Source organism: Antedon mediterranea, chromosome 1 (genome assembly GCF_964355755.1).
Source record: "Antedon mediterranea chromosome 1, ecAntMedi1.1, whole genome shotgun sequence".
In the NCBI taxonomy this organism is placed as follows: Eukaryota; Metazoa; Echinodermata; class Crinoidea; order Comatulida; family Antedonidae; genus Antedon; species Antedon mediterranea.
Genome location: NC_092670.1, coordinates 7,356,529 through 7,369,898, shown reverse-complemented (window position 1 = coordinate 7,369,898; position 13,370 = coordinate 7,356,529). Strand labels below are relative to the sequence as shown.

The following is a 13,370-nucleotide window of genomic DNA, read 5'->3' as shown; positions in this document are numbered from 1 at the left end:
TATATTCAAACAGATTGTCATAAGTGGGTTGACATAGCAGTCACTGGTTAAGGGCAATCAAACGAGTGTTCTCTGTTTACTGCGAGTTGATAAGAGAAATTTACTTAAAAACAAGTTGACAATTATTGTTTGCATGGCAAATAAACTCCAGCAAGTAAGGCCACGTTTCTAGGAAATCACTGTTTATAGTTTTGAAAATATCTTGACATTTTATTTCCATTACTGCAGGAGACAGTGGCATCAACCAATTATCAAGATAATTAGTTTACTTTATACTATTAACATAAAAGACACCTACATTTTCAAATAATTAATTAATATTTCCTTTTTTTAAATTATGAAATAATTATTATTGTCATAATATTATGTTTCTGATTTCTTGTAGTTAGATAAAGGATGTTTCAGACTAGTCTGCTTAATTTATGAGCCAATCAGAATAGTATAATTTTGGTGGGAAACTTTTGGAGGCAACATTTGATCCTCCTCAGAAGCCCCTAATTTGCATGTCAAGTATAAGTAGTAAATCTTATAGATATTAATGGGGAGAGAAAATAAGATCATAGTAGAAAGACATATAGAGTATAGACTCTATAAATTCACTACAATTATATTGTACTGAATAATCTGTAACGTACAAAACAAGGCTCTGGCCACTAAATACTTGATCTGTCACATGATTAACTAAACATTTTTGGATTTTGCTCTGATATGCTGGAGAATTGTCTATTTTAGCATTATTCATTTACATTTTTTGTTTATTTTAACTATTCAACTTTTTTGATTGAAATTGTAGCTAGTAACTATAAACTTTCCAGGCATATTATCTGACTTTACCAAGTGTCCTGGATGTGTTGCTAACAGTAACACCTGTGGTGTGTTTATATATTATCTATCATTAATCTGAATTTTATATTCTTTTTAATTTAACCCATTGCATTTTAAAATAGTGAACTAGATATATTCTTATAGCATGTTAACCAAACCATCAAATCCTTAATGTCCCATAAACAGATACCTGGGGATATTTATGTAAAAAGATAAATGCTAAGGCCCTGGTTCTCCAAGTAGCCTGGATGATTAGCTTAGCTACCTGTGGCTTGTTTCTAAATTGTCTATTATTAATCTCATGATTATAAGTGACAGAACCACTGCAGTTTTCCATGGTCATAAATTTGTTTAAGTGTTTGTCTCCAGGAATTGCCAGTAGCATAAATATCGCTTTGTTGTACAAAATATCAGCAATATGTAGTGTAAACAATACATTTATTTTAGGTATTTGTATGCAGATAAAGTAGGTATTAATTTTCTTAGAAAGTTATAGAATCATAGTATGCATACATAAAGCGTATTAATATATCCTTCTGAATCTATTGATTTTTTTAACGTTTCTTGCAAATGTTTGTCTTCTCCTAATTACATCTACCACTAACATACCTATGTCTTGTCCAAAAATACTGATACGGATATACTCAATACATAGGTACTATATTTGGTTATAACATACCTAACCCCATTCTCATATTCCACACCAAGCGTTACAGGGACACTTCAAACCATAGCCATAAAGTTAGCACATGTTGAAATCTCTCCCCAAACATGTCTCCTCACGTACAGATTAAAACTAGAGATACAATGCACATCTGACTTATGTGCACAAGAACCCAGTGCAGTGAACGAGTAGGTGTCCATCTAAGCCCCTGTCTTTGAACAGAAAAATAAGCACTGTTGGTGGCAGCTCAACACAAAGGGCCCCTTAGCGGAATCCCCATGTGCGAATATACTAAAAACAAGGTTCTGTACAGTACCTACAGGAAGATGATATGAAACCTGAGAGATATGAAATGTGCGACATCGGGCTCCACCATTTGGACACATTTTGCACTTTTAGGCTCTTTTACAGCAGAACCTTAATTGTAGATATCAAATCTGGTACTATTAAACTATTATCAACATTAAGCCATTTTTCTTACTCGTTTCATACTATCAATATAAATATTTTAATATTTATTTGTATTGATCCATAATATTAATCTGTATTTTGTAATACAGTAGGCCTTGAAATAAATACCAATGCCATCTCTCAAACTAAACAAAACCTACTGTTTAATAAAATAAGTTTGTTGCACTCTCTGTTGTTCATAACGTTTATGATATTTTTATTATAATTTGTGTGATACAATACAGTAACATTATTCAATATTATATTAATTATTGATTTGAATGGTTCATTTTTTGATGTGTTTTTTTTTCACAATAGTCAAACGGACAACTATGATTAAAATTGGTAGGTAAAGTTGCACAGCATGCCTTTAATATTTCTTTTTTGCATGTAAATATTATAGCGTAGAATATGGAATCTGTTTATTTTTGTCGTTATCACAATAAACAAGTTTCTTATTAATTAGTTTATGTGTAGTCTGTTGTAATTTGTGATGATTTTTTTTTATTATAGTTCAAATCTATTTTGGTGAGTGCATTGAATTACAACTCCCTGGTTTATTCAAGAATTCATATTATGTCATTAACACAAATTAAAAATATACTGAATAACCTTGTCTTTTAATTGATCTTTTGCCTTGGCAACATAACAATCTTTAAAAAAGAGTATTTGTAAAGAATACATGTACAGGTATGCTATGAAAAAAAGTCATTATCCTCAAAAGGTCAATTATTTACCATGGAGAAGAAATATATAAATAAATAATATATATTCTATGTACCATTGTTATTATAATATATGATGTTAAAAGATATTAAAATTAGAATTATAATTTGAAATATTATATTTGCAAGTACAGATACTTAATATTAACAATTTAAATAGATTATTGATTGATAAATAATAATATAAAAATAATTGGTATTCACACTCATAATTATTGAAAGAAATTAAATTTGTTTTTCTACTCAATTTATTTTTGACATTTGTATTTAAATTAACAACATGCACTCTTTCTATTTTATCTGTTCAATTTATAACACATACATAGTATTATAACTGATGCATATCTTATAACCTTATTTAAAAATAAAAATGCTATCATATTACATGTAATTTAATATTTCCTTAAAATTGGATTTATCACTTGTATTTAAAAATAACCTTTCAAGACTTGTCAAATAGATATTGTTACACCAGCAAATGGCAAAACTCAATTAATCGTCGGTCAGTAAATAAGAAAATATTAATATTTTGTCTTAAGAATAGATCACCTTATACTACAGATAGTACTTTATTGCAAAATTCTGTATTAAAATATTATGTTGGGTGTTCTTTTTCTTCCTTTTTACCAAATTATTTTAAATTTTTTTAGTATTTTTATACTCATTATTTATTACTATACATTTTTTTTATTGTAGTTGTACAGTCTTTTAGATTGCATGTTTTTGTATTATTAGTGGCGTCAGTACTGAAAAATTACCACAAGTTCAGATATATAAAGAACAATTACATAACAATTACAGTTTTTATATGCATGCTTATCTTTTTTAGTCTTTTAGCTTCTTGGCTTCTTTTAGTTAATATAGTTTGCGAAGCTTTTTGATACTTTATGGTCAGATTCATTAGATACTGTTGAAGTATGATGGGAGAATACATTGTTTTCATTTACAGTAATTTCAATCGAGATAAATTCAAACATGACCTCATTATCTTCATACCATGGGAAATATACAGTCATGGTTCTCATCACTGCTAATGTGAAAGGTCTACCTCAAAAAAGTTCTTCAATTTTTTTTTTTATAATTTCTTTTGTTTTTCTCTATTTTTATGTATTTTAACAACAATATGTCTCGCCATAATGTAAATCTAAAAGTGTAGGTTGCTATGTAATTATATGGCAACATGCCAACCATGAGTTTATGTTATGTGCCTAAAATCTGGTGAAACTAAACTTTATACCAAAATCTTTTTGAGTTTGATTGAACTATTTCCCTCAACTGAAGTCAATATACCTATAATCAGTGTGTGAAAAGTTATCTAGTGTTTAAATATATATTAAAATATGTAGAAAGTGCAACTAACAGCTATTGCTGTAGGATATTAACTATTGATTTCAATGCAAACATGTGTTATAGTTGTTATAAGTATGATTTCTACCATAATTGTAATAGACTTCCATGTATTGAAAAGACTATGTAGCCTTTGCATCCATGATATTGTAATTAATCTTATTTGTATTTGATTCACAGAATGATACATATCTTGAGCCATCAGTGTTAGAAAACAAGACTTCATCGTATGAACTTTACATAGAAAAGATAATTTTGGACAAAAGTTTGAATGTTTCTCCTGATGGGACCGCAAGCACTTCCACATTCCTTAGTAGTTTAGCAATAACTAAAGACTTGGGACCAAGTACCTTAGACACCATCCCTATTTACAGTGTTTCCTCTGCTCCCTGTACAACTTATAGTAGTGATAAATCTTCTGATTTTGTAAGTGAAAATTGTACTTTGAACAATGGATCATCACTATGTAAAAACAATATTATCAACAGCACGGCTAGTATTTTTAATCATCCACTTGAACAAGAACGAATCAGTCAAAATGTATTAACTGAATCTTTAAGCTCTCCAACACGAAAGGAAACAACTGTTAAAGAGGTAGCTGAGGTCTTTGATAATAATTCTCAAAATCATAAAAGAGAACCATTTGCCAAAGAAGTTCCTGGAAGACATTCTAGCCTCCAGCTTAAAAAAGAAAGTTCTGAGTTAGTAGGTGGCAGATCAAGTCCTGTCTCTTCAGTGTCAAGCGGTTATGGGTCACGGAACTTTTCAGATTTTCTTAGTCTTACATGTATAGGGTTTGACGACGATGACACTGATGACAATTTAGAAGATTCTAACATTCAAGAGATTAGCCAAAATAGAAAGTCATGGATAGAGGATTTAGATAAAAGTACTAACCATGATTTTACAACAGTACATAGAAAACATTTGCAGGAGGAACCCACACCATTATCGCACCAATTCCCTCAGAAGGAATCAAAACCACTGTTAAACGTAACAGAAACTTCACCCAGAAAGAAATGTCATGAAACTGTCACTTCTTTATTACCTACTCAAGACAGTGAGAAAACATTCCAAAAAGATGGAAATCAATATTTTAAGTTTGATAAATTAACTTTTGATGAATCTAATAATTGCTCATCTCAACAAGAATGTATAAATGAACATTCAGATGTAGACGCTTCAACAAATGTACTAGATGACTTTAATACAATTATGAATATTATGGATGAAACTGAAAACGATGCAAATGTTGCAACAAATATGCACATTCCTGATATTCTTTTCGAGCACGACACAGATAACTTGTTAGAGGGTGTGATTAATGATTCTACAGAAACAACTCATATTGATAAAGAATGTATCAGTAATAGCAATAGCAACAATAATAATAACATGTGCAAAGATTTTCAACCAGAGTTCTTTGAAGGAATATCTAAGCCAATTTCAATAGTTCAACACAATGAGAGCAATGAAAGTCCAGCAGCTATACTGGACGTCAAAACTTTGAACTGTTACTTCAACAAAGGAAATAGCATCGACAAGAACCAGCAAAGGAAAGCTAGCAAGATGAATGCTGACATCGAAACAAGTAGTGTCGGTAGCTTTTACGCTGATAGTAACAGCAGCTCTGACACTGGTATTGTTAGCTTAGGAAGTCAGCTCTCAGTGTATAGTTGGAACACATCCAGTAACAGCGTGCATGATACAAGCATGGAAGAGCCGAGTGTGTGCATCCCCTCTTGGGTGCGACTGGGAGTAAGAGCAAGATTTGGCAAATCTCGGATCGGTGAAGTCGCATTCCTTGGTAAGACGTCTTTCAAAGAAGGAATGTGGGCTGGGCTAAGACTAGATAAAGCCAATGGTAAGTATTCAATCAATCAATCAGCTTTTAATATACATTTTAAATTTCTGAATAATGAAAAATATTTACATTAAAACAAGAACTTCATTTTTGCTCTGCAGAGGTTTAACCACCCGCATACACTAATGTCTCATGCATTTTTGAAGATATGTATACATATTGTAAGGAAACAAATTGCTTATTTATACACAAGCACTATCCTAATAAAGTGCATTCATTTTAAATGTGCATCCATTTTAAATGTGCATTGAAGACGACGAGCTTATACAACTTATTATATAATTTATGTTCTTTAAAATCCTTTAAGTTGGTTAACACCTGTAAATAATGCGTTTTCCGTTCATACTATTCAAATCGTCTGATATAGTGATTATACACTTTTTGAAAGCTGCTGCTATTGAAAAAATGGTACAGTAACGTAATTTATTCGAAATCAAATAATTAGATCTTCAAATGCAAATAAGAAACTGCAAATGCAAATTCCAAACTGTGACAAATAATTAAAATGATCGCGTTTCGAGTGTTTGTTGTTGACTTCGTCGACAATTCGTTTCGTTCCCTGTTGTTTATTGTTATTATACATCATTACCCTATTTGTAATTATGTAAGTGTAAATAAAGCAGACATATACATAGCCACTTATATAATACATTTTATAACACATAGCACAAGCCGATATAAATAATACGACAACGAAAATAAACCTGCTGAATACGCCGACTAGTCTGTAATTGCTCTGCTCCCGCGCGCGCCTATTTTGAGTATCAGTCGTTTTGTTTTATGACGTTCAGCGCTAGGGATATTACAATATAGATACATGTTAAACCTTACGAATTTTAAATACGGAATTGCCCTTTAAGGCGTTACCACGTACTCCGTACTGAATACAAATTTCTTTTAAAGTGTCTGATTGAAAAATATATATAGTTATAACTTATTTTTAAGCAGACGTTTGAATTATTGCTGTTCATTTTAGGTATAGTAAGACTTTCCACTATACTAGGATGCAACGTAAGGACAATTTGGCCAATTACAGCGCAGTAATTTTGTAATAATAACTTGTGATAGAAAGATTAACCAATAGTTTTGTGTCCGATACGTCCCTGTTTATACATAGAAAGTAGACACATATTTTTTAAATAGATGTTTCTGTTATCCGCGAAATTATTATTAACTCACTTTTGATTACGTTACGGTTGAATGATATTGTAAGATGAAAGACGTTCTCTTGTGTTGCACTATAAATTATATTAATTATTAAAATCCACTCAATACCATTAACAATTACACTGCATTCTCTAGCCTGCGGCCGCTTTGAATATAATCCCTTAGACAAGGTGGTAATAAAATAAAAGCGGTTTGAATATTAAACTGAGAAGACGAAGCGCTAAAATGCCTTCCAGAGACATAACAAGATAGATAGTGATTGATTAAGGCAAAATTGTATTTTAAAGGCTTTGAAAATGAAATAGGTTGGTTTAAAGGTAGTTTTCTGTCTGTAAATTAAAAGGCGTCCTAGGTACCTTAAACGTGTTAGATGTATGATGAACACGTCTTAATTGACAGTATCAATATTATCTTTATTTCCATTATCGTCATTATAGTATTTAACGTTCAATTATTTTAATTGTCTTGCTTAATCATTAATCACTTATATATAATCATAAATTTGAAACAAGCATAGATTTTAATGTAACTCTTATATAATATTCTTCACATCTATATTGGTATCCTAACATTTCCGCGCACATACACGGCGTTTGTTTCGTACTGATCGTTTTCGCGGATAACGTATAACTCGCCCTGGTGGCGAGTTCAGGTCTACAGTAGTTTACTGCTTGGAAATATACCATTGCAATTATTTTTGTTTTTTCGTCATCAGTATAATCTTCTAAATTGTCGTCACTATTAATATTTTATACACAAACGCATGTAATTACATTATAAGATGAGTCACGTGAGTACTGTACATCCTCCATATAAAACCTATTAACCGCAAGTTCATTTAAACAAGAACGATTAAAAACCAACTAGCAGGTGTACTGGGTGTGCATTCAAAGATATTAGTTTCAGAAACGTATTCATTATATCGATTACTTTATTCTTAATAACGTTGCGAACATAAGGAAGCTGTAAAACTCTTCGCAAATTGCATTTCAAACTTCTGAAGAACCAACGAAATGATTATAACTATCAAGTTGAGAATTCGATGATGGATAACGATCTTGTGAGTCGGTTCTAATTTGTATTTGAATACACTGCGTTGATTGCTATCAATATTATGATCGCTTCACGTATTATTTGCGAACGTTCTTTTCTCGGTTTGTTAATAGTCGGGCGAATCTCGGTTCTAATATTATCGATTAGTAAGGTATAGACCTACTATAAAAATTATAAGTCTAAAAAGAAAGTTTTTCCGGACGCGTAACCTATCGGAACAGTCGGGTTGCATATTAAAATAACTGGAAATGTGAGTGATGGTGCCAGACAAGGAAATGTATGATACATCGATATACTGTACAATTCACCTGCTCAGTATAGGCAAAGTAACATTGTTACATTTTATAATAAAAATATAATTATTTGGGAATATTAAATTATAGTTGGGATCACGAAGTAATAACGCGTATGTACTGACAATACTTGTAAATCATTTCCTTTGCTCGTTACGAATTTTCTTGTTGTTGTGTGAGCCTTGAATTAATTAGATCTTCTGTTGTATTGCGAGTATTGCAATTATTGTGTTTTCCCATTTCAATTGGTTATTGTTAAATACTAGTATGCATTCATCCTTCACATCATCACCATCATAACCATCACCACTACCATCATCATTTCTCTCTTTTATTACCCATAGTCTTCATATCTTTCCTATTACTTTCTTTCTCTCTTTCTTTCCTTACCGATTGTTTTCACGCTGCTGCTTTAGCCCGCTACGTCCCAGGGGGGTGACTCATTAAGAAACCGAAAGTAAAGCAGCAGTTATATATCTAAGTTTGACAGTTTTGCAAAAATGTATACTCGACTGTAATTTATAGGTACCACCAAAAAACATCTGGGAAAGAGTCTAACGGTTGAATGACAAATCCCAAAGCATTTGTGGTATTTATGAGTCCTATGATATTATATAATTCGCTGTCAGATGATACTTCACACTAGAATGAAGTATCTAGGCATAATGAAGTGACCCCCCAGACTGGACCTTAGCAATAAAATAAACTAAAGTGACTGATATGAAACACAGACTCTGTAACAAAAAAATAATATTTGTTCACATATAAAAAAAAGAAAGAAACGTTTAATTATAACTCTCAAAAACCATTGTCTTTCAAACACAAATTGTTGTTGTATCCTTCATCTTCCGGCTGTCTTTCTTTCTTTCCTTACCGATAGTCTTCGTATCTTCCTTCCTCCTGCTGTCTTCCTTTCCTTATCGATGGTCTTCCTCCGGCTGTTATTTCTCTTTGCGATAGTCTTCGTATCCTTCTTCTATCGGCTGCCTTTCTTTTTTCTCTTTGCGATAGACTGATCTTCGTATCCTTCTTCTACCGGCTGCTTTTCTTTTTTTCTCTTTTTGGTAGTCTTCGTATCCCTTTCTCCTTCATTCTTCGATCCATCCATCCGTCTTCTGCCTCATTTATTTATGTTGCCCTACTTTTTAAATTTTACCTTAGTCCTTCTCCCTCCTTTTAGAAAGTTCAAACTTGCTTTCTCGCCTCTTCTCTCCTTCAAAATCAATCATTGTCATGATCATGTCATTAACATCGTAATTACATATCTAGTGCAAAGTCTTAACTAACTCATTAGATGTTGATGTTGGATTAATTAATTTATTTATTGTTTTATTCATAGGAAAGAATGACGGATGTATAAACGGTGTTAGATACTTCATGTGTAAGCCGGAGCATGGTGTTTTTGTACGTCCCTATCGGTTGCGTCGGATCCACCGGGAGTCTGATAATATTCAATCTTCTAATGATAATGTTACGCAATGATCATCAAGTTTAATTCATATCCATTAGGATCACATTAACAATTGTTTGCACTTCCAATGTGTGACAATAATATTTTAAATTGAATTATATTGGATCCCGCAGAACAACATTTACCCTGGGGTTATACGCTCTATGTACCACGTGGATATAAATGATGATGTTCACCTCGGGGCACTTTCCATATTGATGTAATATACTAGATACAATCTAAAAGCCGATAAAGAAGAACAGTTAATACATCTCAAATGCAATATCGGTTTTAAGTGCAATTTCGGAGATTATACATCTGATACAAGTCCGTAAATGTGTCACGATTGAGTGGGTCCTCATTTTACATGTTTGTCAAAACACTAAATATTGTAACGCATAAAGAATAGTTTTATTTCTACACCATCCTCTTTTTCTACTAAATTGTTTGCTTAAACATTTGGCGAAGTCTAATGCAGAACCGTTCTACTTCAAAGAATTTATGGGGAAAATGTTGAATTATACTGAATTGTGGTCAGCTTTTAGAAGTAGCTGAAGAAAGTTGGAGCTGCACGTGCAGTTAACGCAGCTGCTGGTGGTACCAAAACTCCACACATGCCTAAAAATCATGATTTTTAACATGCTGTGCTTGGTTGTTGCAGTGTATGTAGTTCAGAGTTTTTTTCTTGTATCTTGTACGTACAATTGTTAATAATGCACAGTGAATAAAAAATAATATTTAATAAATTAAGCGCTTAGAAACTGAGCGAGATACTTAGCAAAATGAACATACCGATAGAGGGCGCGCTATTTAATATTTTGGCCTATATTGAAGATACAGATAACTCGAGATTTTAATTTGTTGAGTTTTTTTATATAAGCAACAATATATAAAGCAAACAAACATACAAAGCAAGAAACGAACTGTATAAAAACAAGTTTGTTAAAATTAAATTTGTTGTAACTTTGAATGGTCTTAATCTGTACAAAATTTACCCTGAATTCAAAACGATACGATTTTGTTTATGATACAAATATATATATTTTTAATTGTAGTATCTAATAGTTTGGATAGTTTTAAAATATAAAAAAAACATGATATATTATATAATTTACATGCGATATTTACATAGATTTATTATTGAAATGAAATAGAAAATAAATTAGGCCTACTGTAATTTACATGAAAGGAATTTGTACAGGACATAAATGTTATTTTTGTGATATAACGAATAATTTTAAATTCCTACATGATCTTTAACCCGTATGCTAATAAACTGTGTCAACTAGGAATTATTCTGATGTATATTACACGTTAATTATTTTCCATAATTATAAAGTCGCAACTTGTAATACATTGATTATTGATGGCCTTTGGATACAGTTACCTTTGTAATATTAGACATGTTGAATAGCGATTGTGTTTAAAACTAAATGCAAATAATTGTGGCTTAAAGGCACTCCAGGCCCAACAGATACTGTTGTATAATTTCAAGCTACTTTGATGCAACAGTTCGTCTTTATATATTCTACAAATCAGTACATGTTTTATTTAGTATACCCAATAGAAAGAAGATACAGTATGATCTTTAAAATATCTCGAAAAGTAGGCCGATGGCTGATTACAATGTTTTAAAAAGTAGCCTTTTTTAAAATGATACAACATTATACTCGACAAGAGCATAATGTTGTGTCGTACAGCATTGTCGTGTATAATGTACTCGACATTAAACACGACAAGGATGCCCATCTTTGGAAGGTAGTTACTAATGATACATTATACTAGAAAAGAGGCCTGTATTTGGATGTAATTTATATACAATGTTTCTAATATTCTTAATACTGTAAATTTATGTTAAAATATGCCGTATATTATATCAGAAGATAAACTCCAAATAATGAGAGGAACGTCATGGTTCAACGTTTCTTCTTCTTCTTAATTTGGTTATCAGCGGGAACTATGCTCGATCTTTATTGTTGCAAAATAATCTATAGAAATTAGCACAATTCGATAATGAATCATGTTTTTCCTACTTATCCATTCTATGACTAATAATATTAATACAGTAACATTTTATTTGCACAATAACCTTATTGACTGCCTATAGTTTTTCATATTACAATTCCTTATTGTCTATTGTATAAAGTATATTATATATATTTTACGAGGAGATTTGTACAAACTATTTTCTAGATATATTGTTAGGAGTTGCCAGTTTTAGATAAAACTCAAATTTAACGAAGATAAGAATTTATGTGAATTACATTCTGTGCAATTGTTTGATTAGATTCGATTTTTTTGTGTGACTCCAGAAAGAGACAATAAACTGACGCGTGCGTATGAAAGGCAGAAAATATGCGCGCGCGTATAAAAGCTGTACTATTTTAATATTTTTCAAGCGCGATTCATATAATGTGTCTTTTTTTGTATCACGCTCTAACAGGTTTTATATATAGGGTTTTTAATGTTTACTTTTATTTAAAAATTATCGATATTATTATATTATACTGTATTTTATTTAACAAGGATTTCAGCTGCGTCATACAATCATGGCCGATATTTTAAGTAGAATAATAATATTTTTAATGGTTACTAGAATTTTGTCTATCTAATGATTATCATTTAATAAGTTACATTTTATTGTATATAGCTATGGACAATACAATTAAGTTAATGCTAATGAGATTGTTGGTTAATATGCGATCCAATGACAATTATTCTATCTTGGTGGAATAATGGCACATATGAATAAGACGGTGTTAAAATAATAACGTGTCACTATCTGGATGAATATTTGTGAACGACATTAGGCGTTAAATTCATGTATTCTATTACATATACTGTACTATAATCACGTATACTTACGGCATCATTGTTTATAAAGAAGATGAAATTGTTTGACATGTTTGTAACTTATAATGATTAAGGTTGCAAAAACCTTTTTTTAATTCCGTAAAATGCATTCATATTAATACTTTATACTCCAGTGTTGTTCTAATTACAATTTTTTTAAACATAAAGAATGACCTTTTAGAAACACCGACAGGGGAGTAGGAATCCCCCTACTTCCCCTTTCATTTCGTTATCCCATTTTTAACCAACTAATGTTTTACAGTTATTTCTTGTTCAAATCCGAATTATCAGTGACGTCAAAATATAGCACATGTTAAAAGTTTCACAATTCCTGTTTTGGTCACATCCAAGCTGGTTGCAATGTCAATTTTGTTTATAAAACTTAACATATCTACATGTTTTATTTGTTACAGTAGGCCTATGTATTATTTTATTTAGCATCAAGACCTTTACAATTCAAACGATAAGCATACAAATGTTTACAAAGGTTAAAATGATGCAAGGAAAGCTCCTGTAAATTGTCTTAGAAAATAGGCCTAACATTTATTTCCAATGGGATCCTAAACTATGTAAACATTACTTGATGGTATCTATACCTATTAGAAGCGTATAATGACAGTACTAATATTAGACATGTGAACGACGCCTAATGAAATAATTACATTTCCGTGAAATTGTA

At 31.2% G+C, this 13,370-nt stretch overlaps 1 protein-coding gene across 11 annotated transcripts in view; it reads left to right on the top strand.

Moving 5' to 3' along the window:
• The window catches only part of LOC140055028 (kinesin-like protein KIF13A), a 64,155-nt gene extending 50,785 nt beyond the window's left edge, over nt 1–13,370 (top strand). For 10 of the 11 annotated variants that reach the window (XM_072100234.1, XM_072100181.1, XM_072100225.1 and 7 more), the window contains 2 exons: nt 4,192–5,875; nt 9,728–13,370. In XM_072100234.1, the coding sequence (XP_071956335.1) occupies nt 4,192–5,875; nt 9,728–9,870 (1,827 nt within the window). In that variant the 3' untranslated portion in view covers nt 9,871–13,370. Of the gene's footprint in view, nt 1–2,257; nt 2,285–4,191; nt 5,876–9,727 lie in introns of those variants that run through there. The other variant, XM_072100250.1, reaches the window with a different exon arrangement.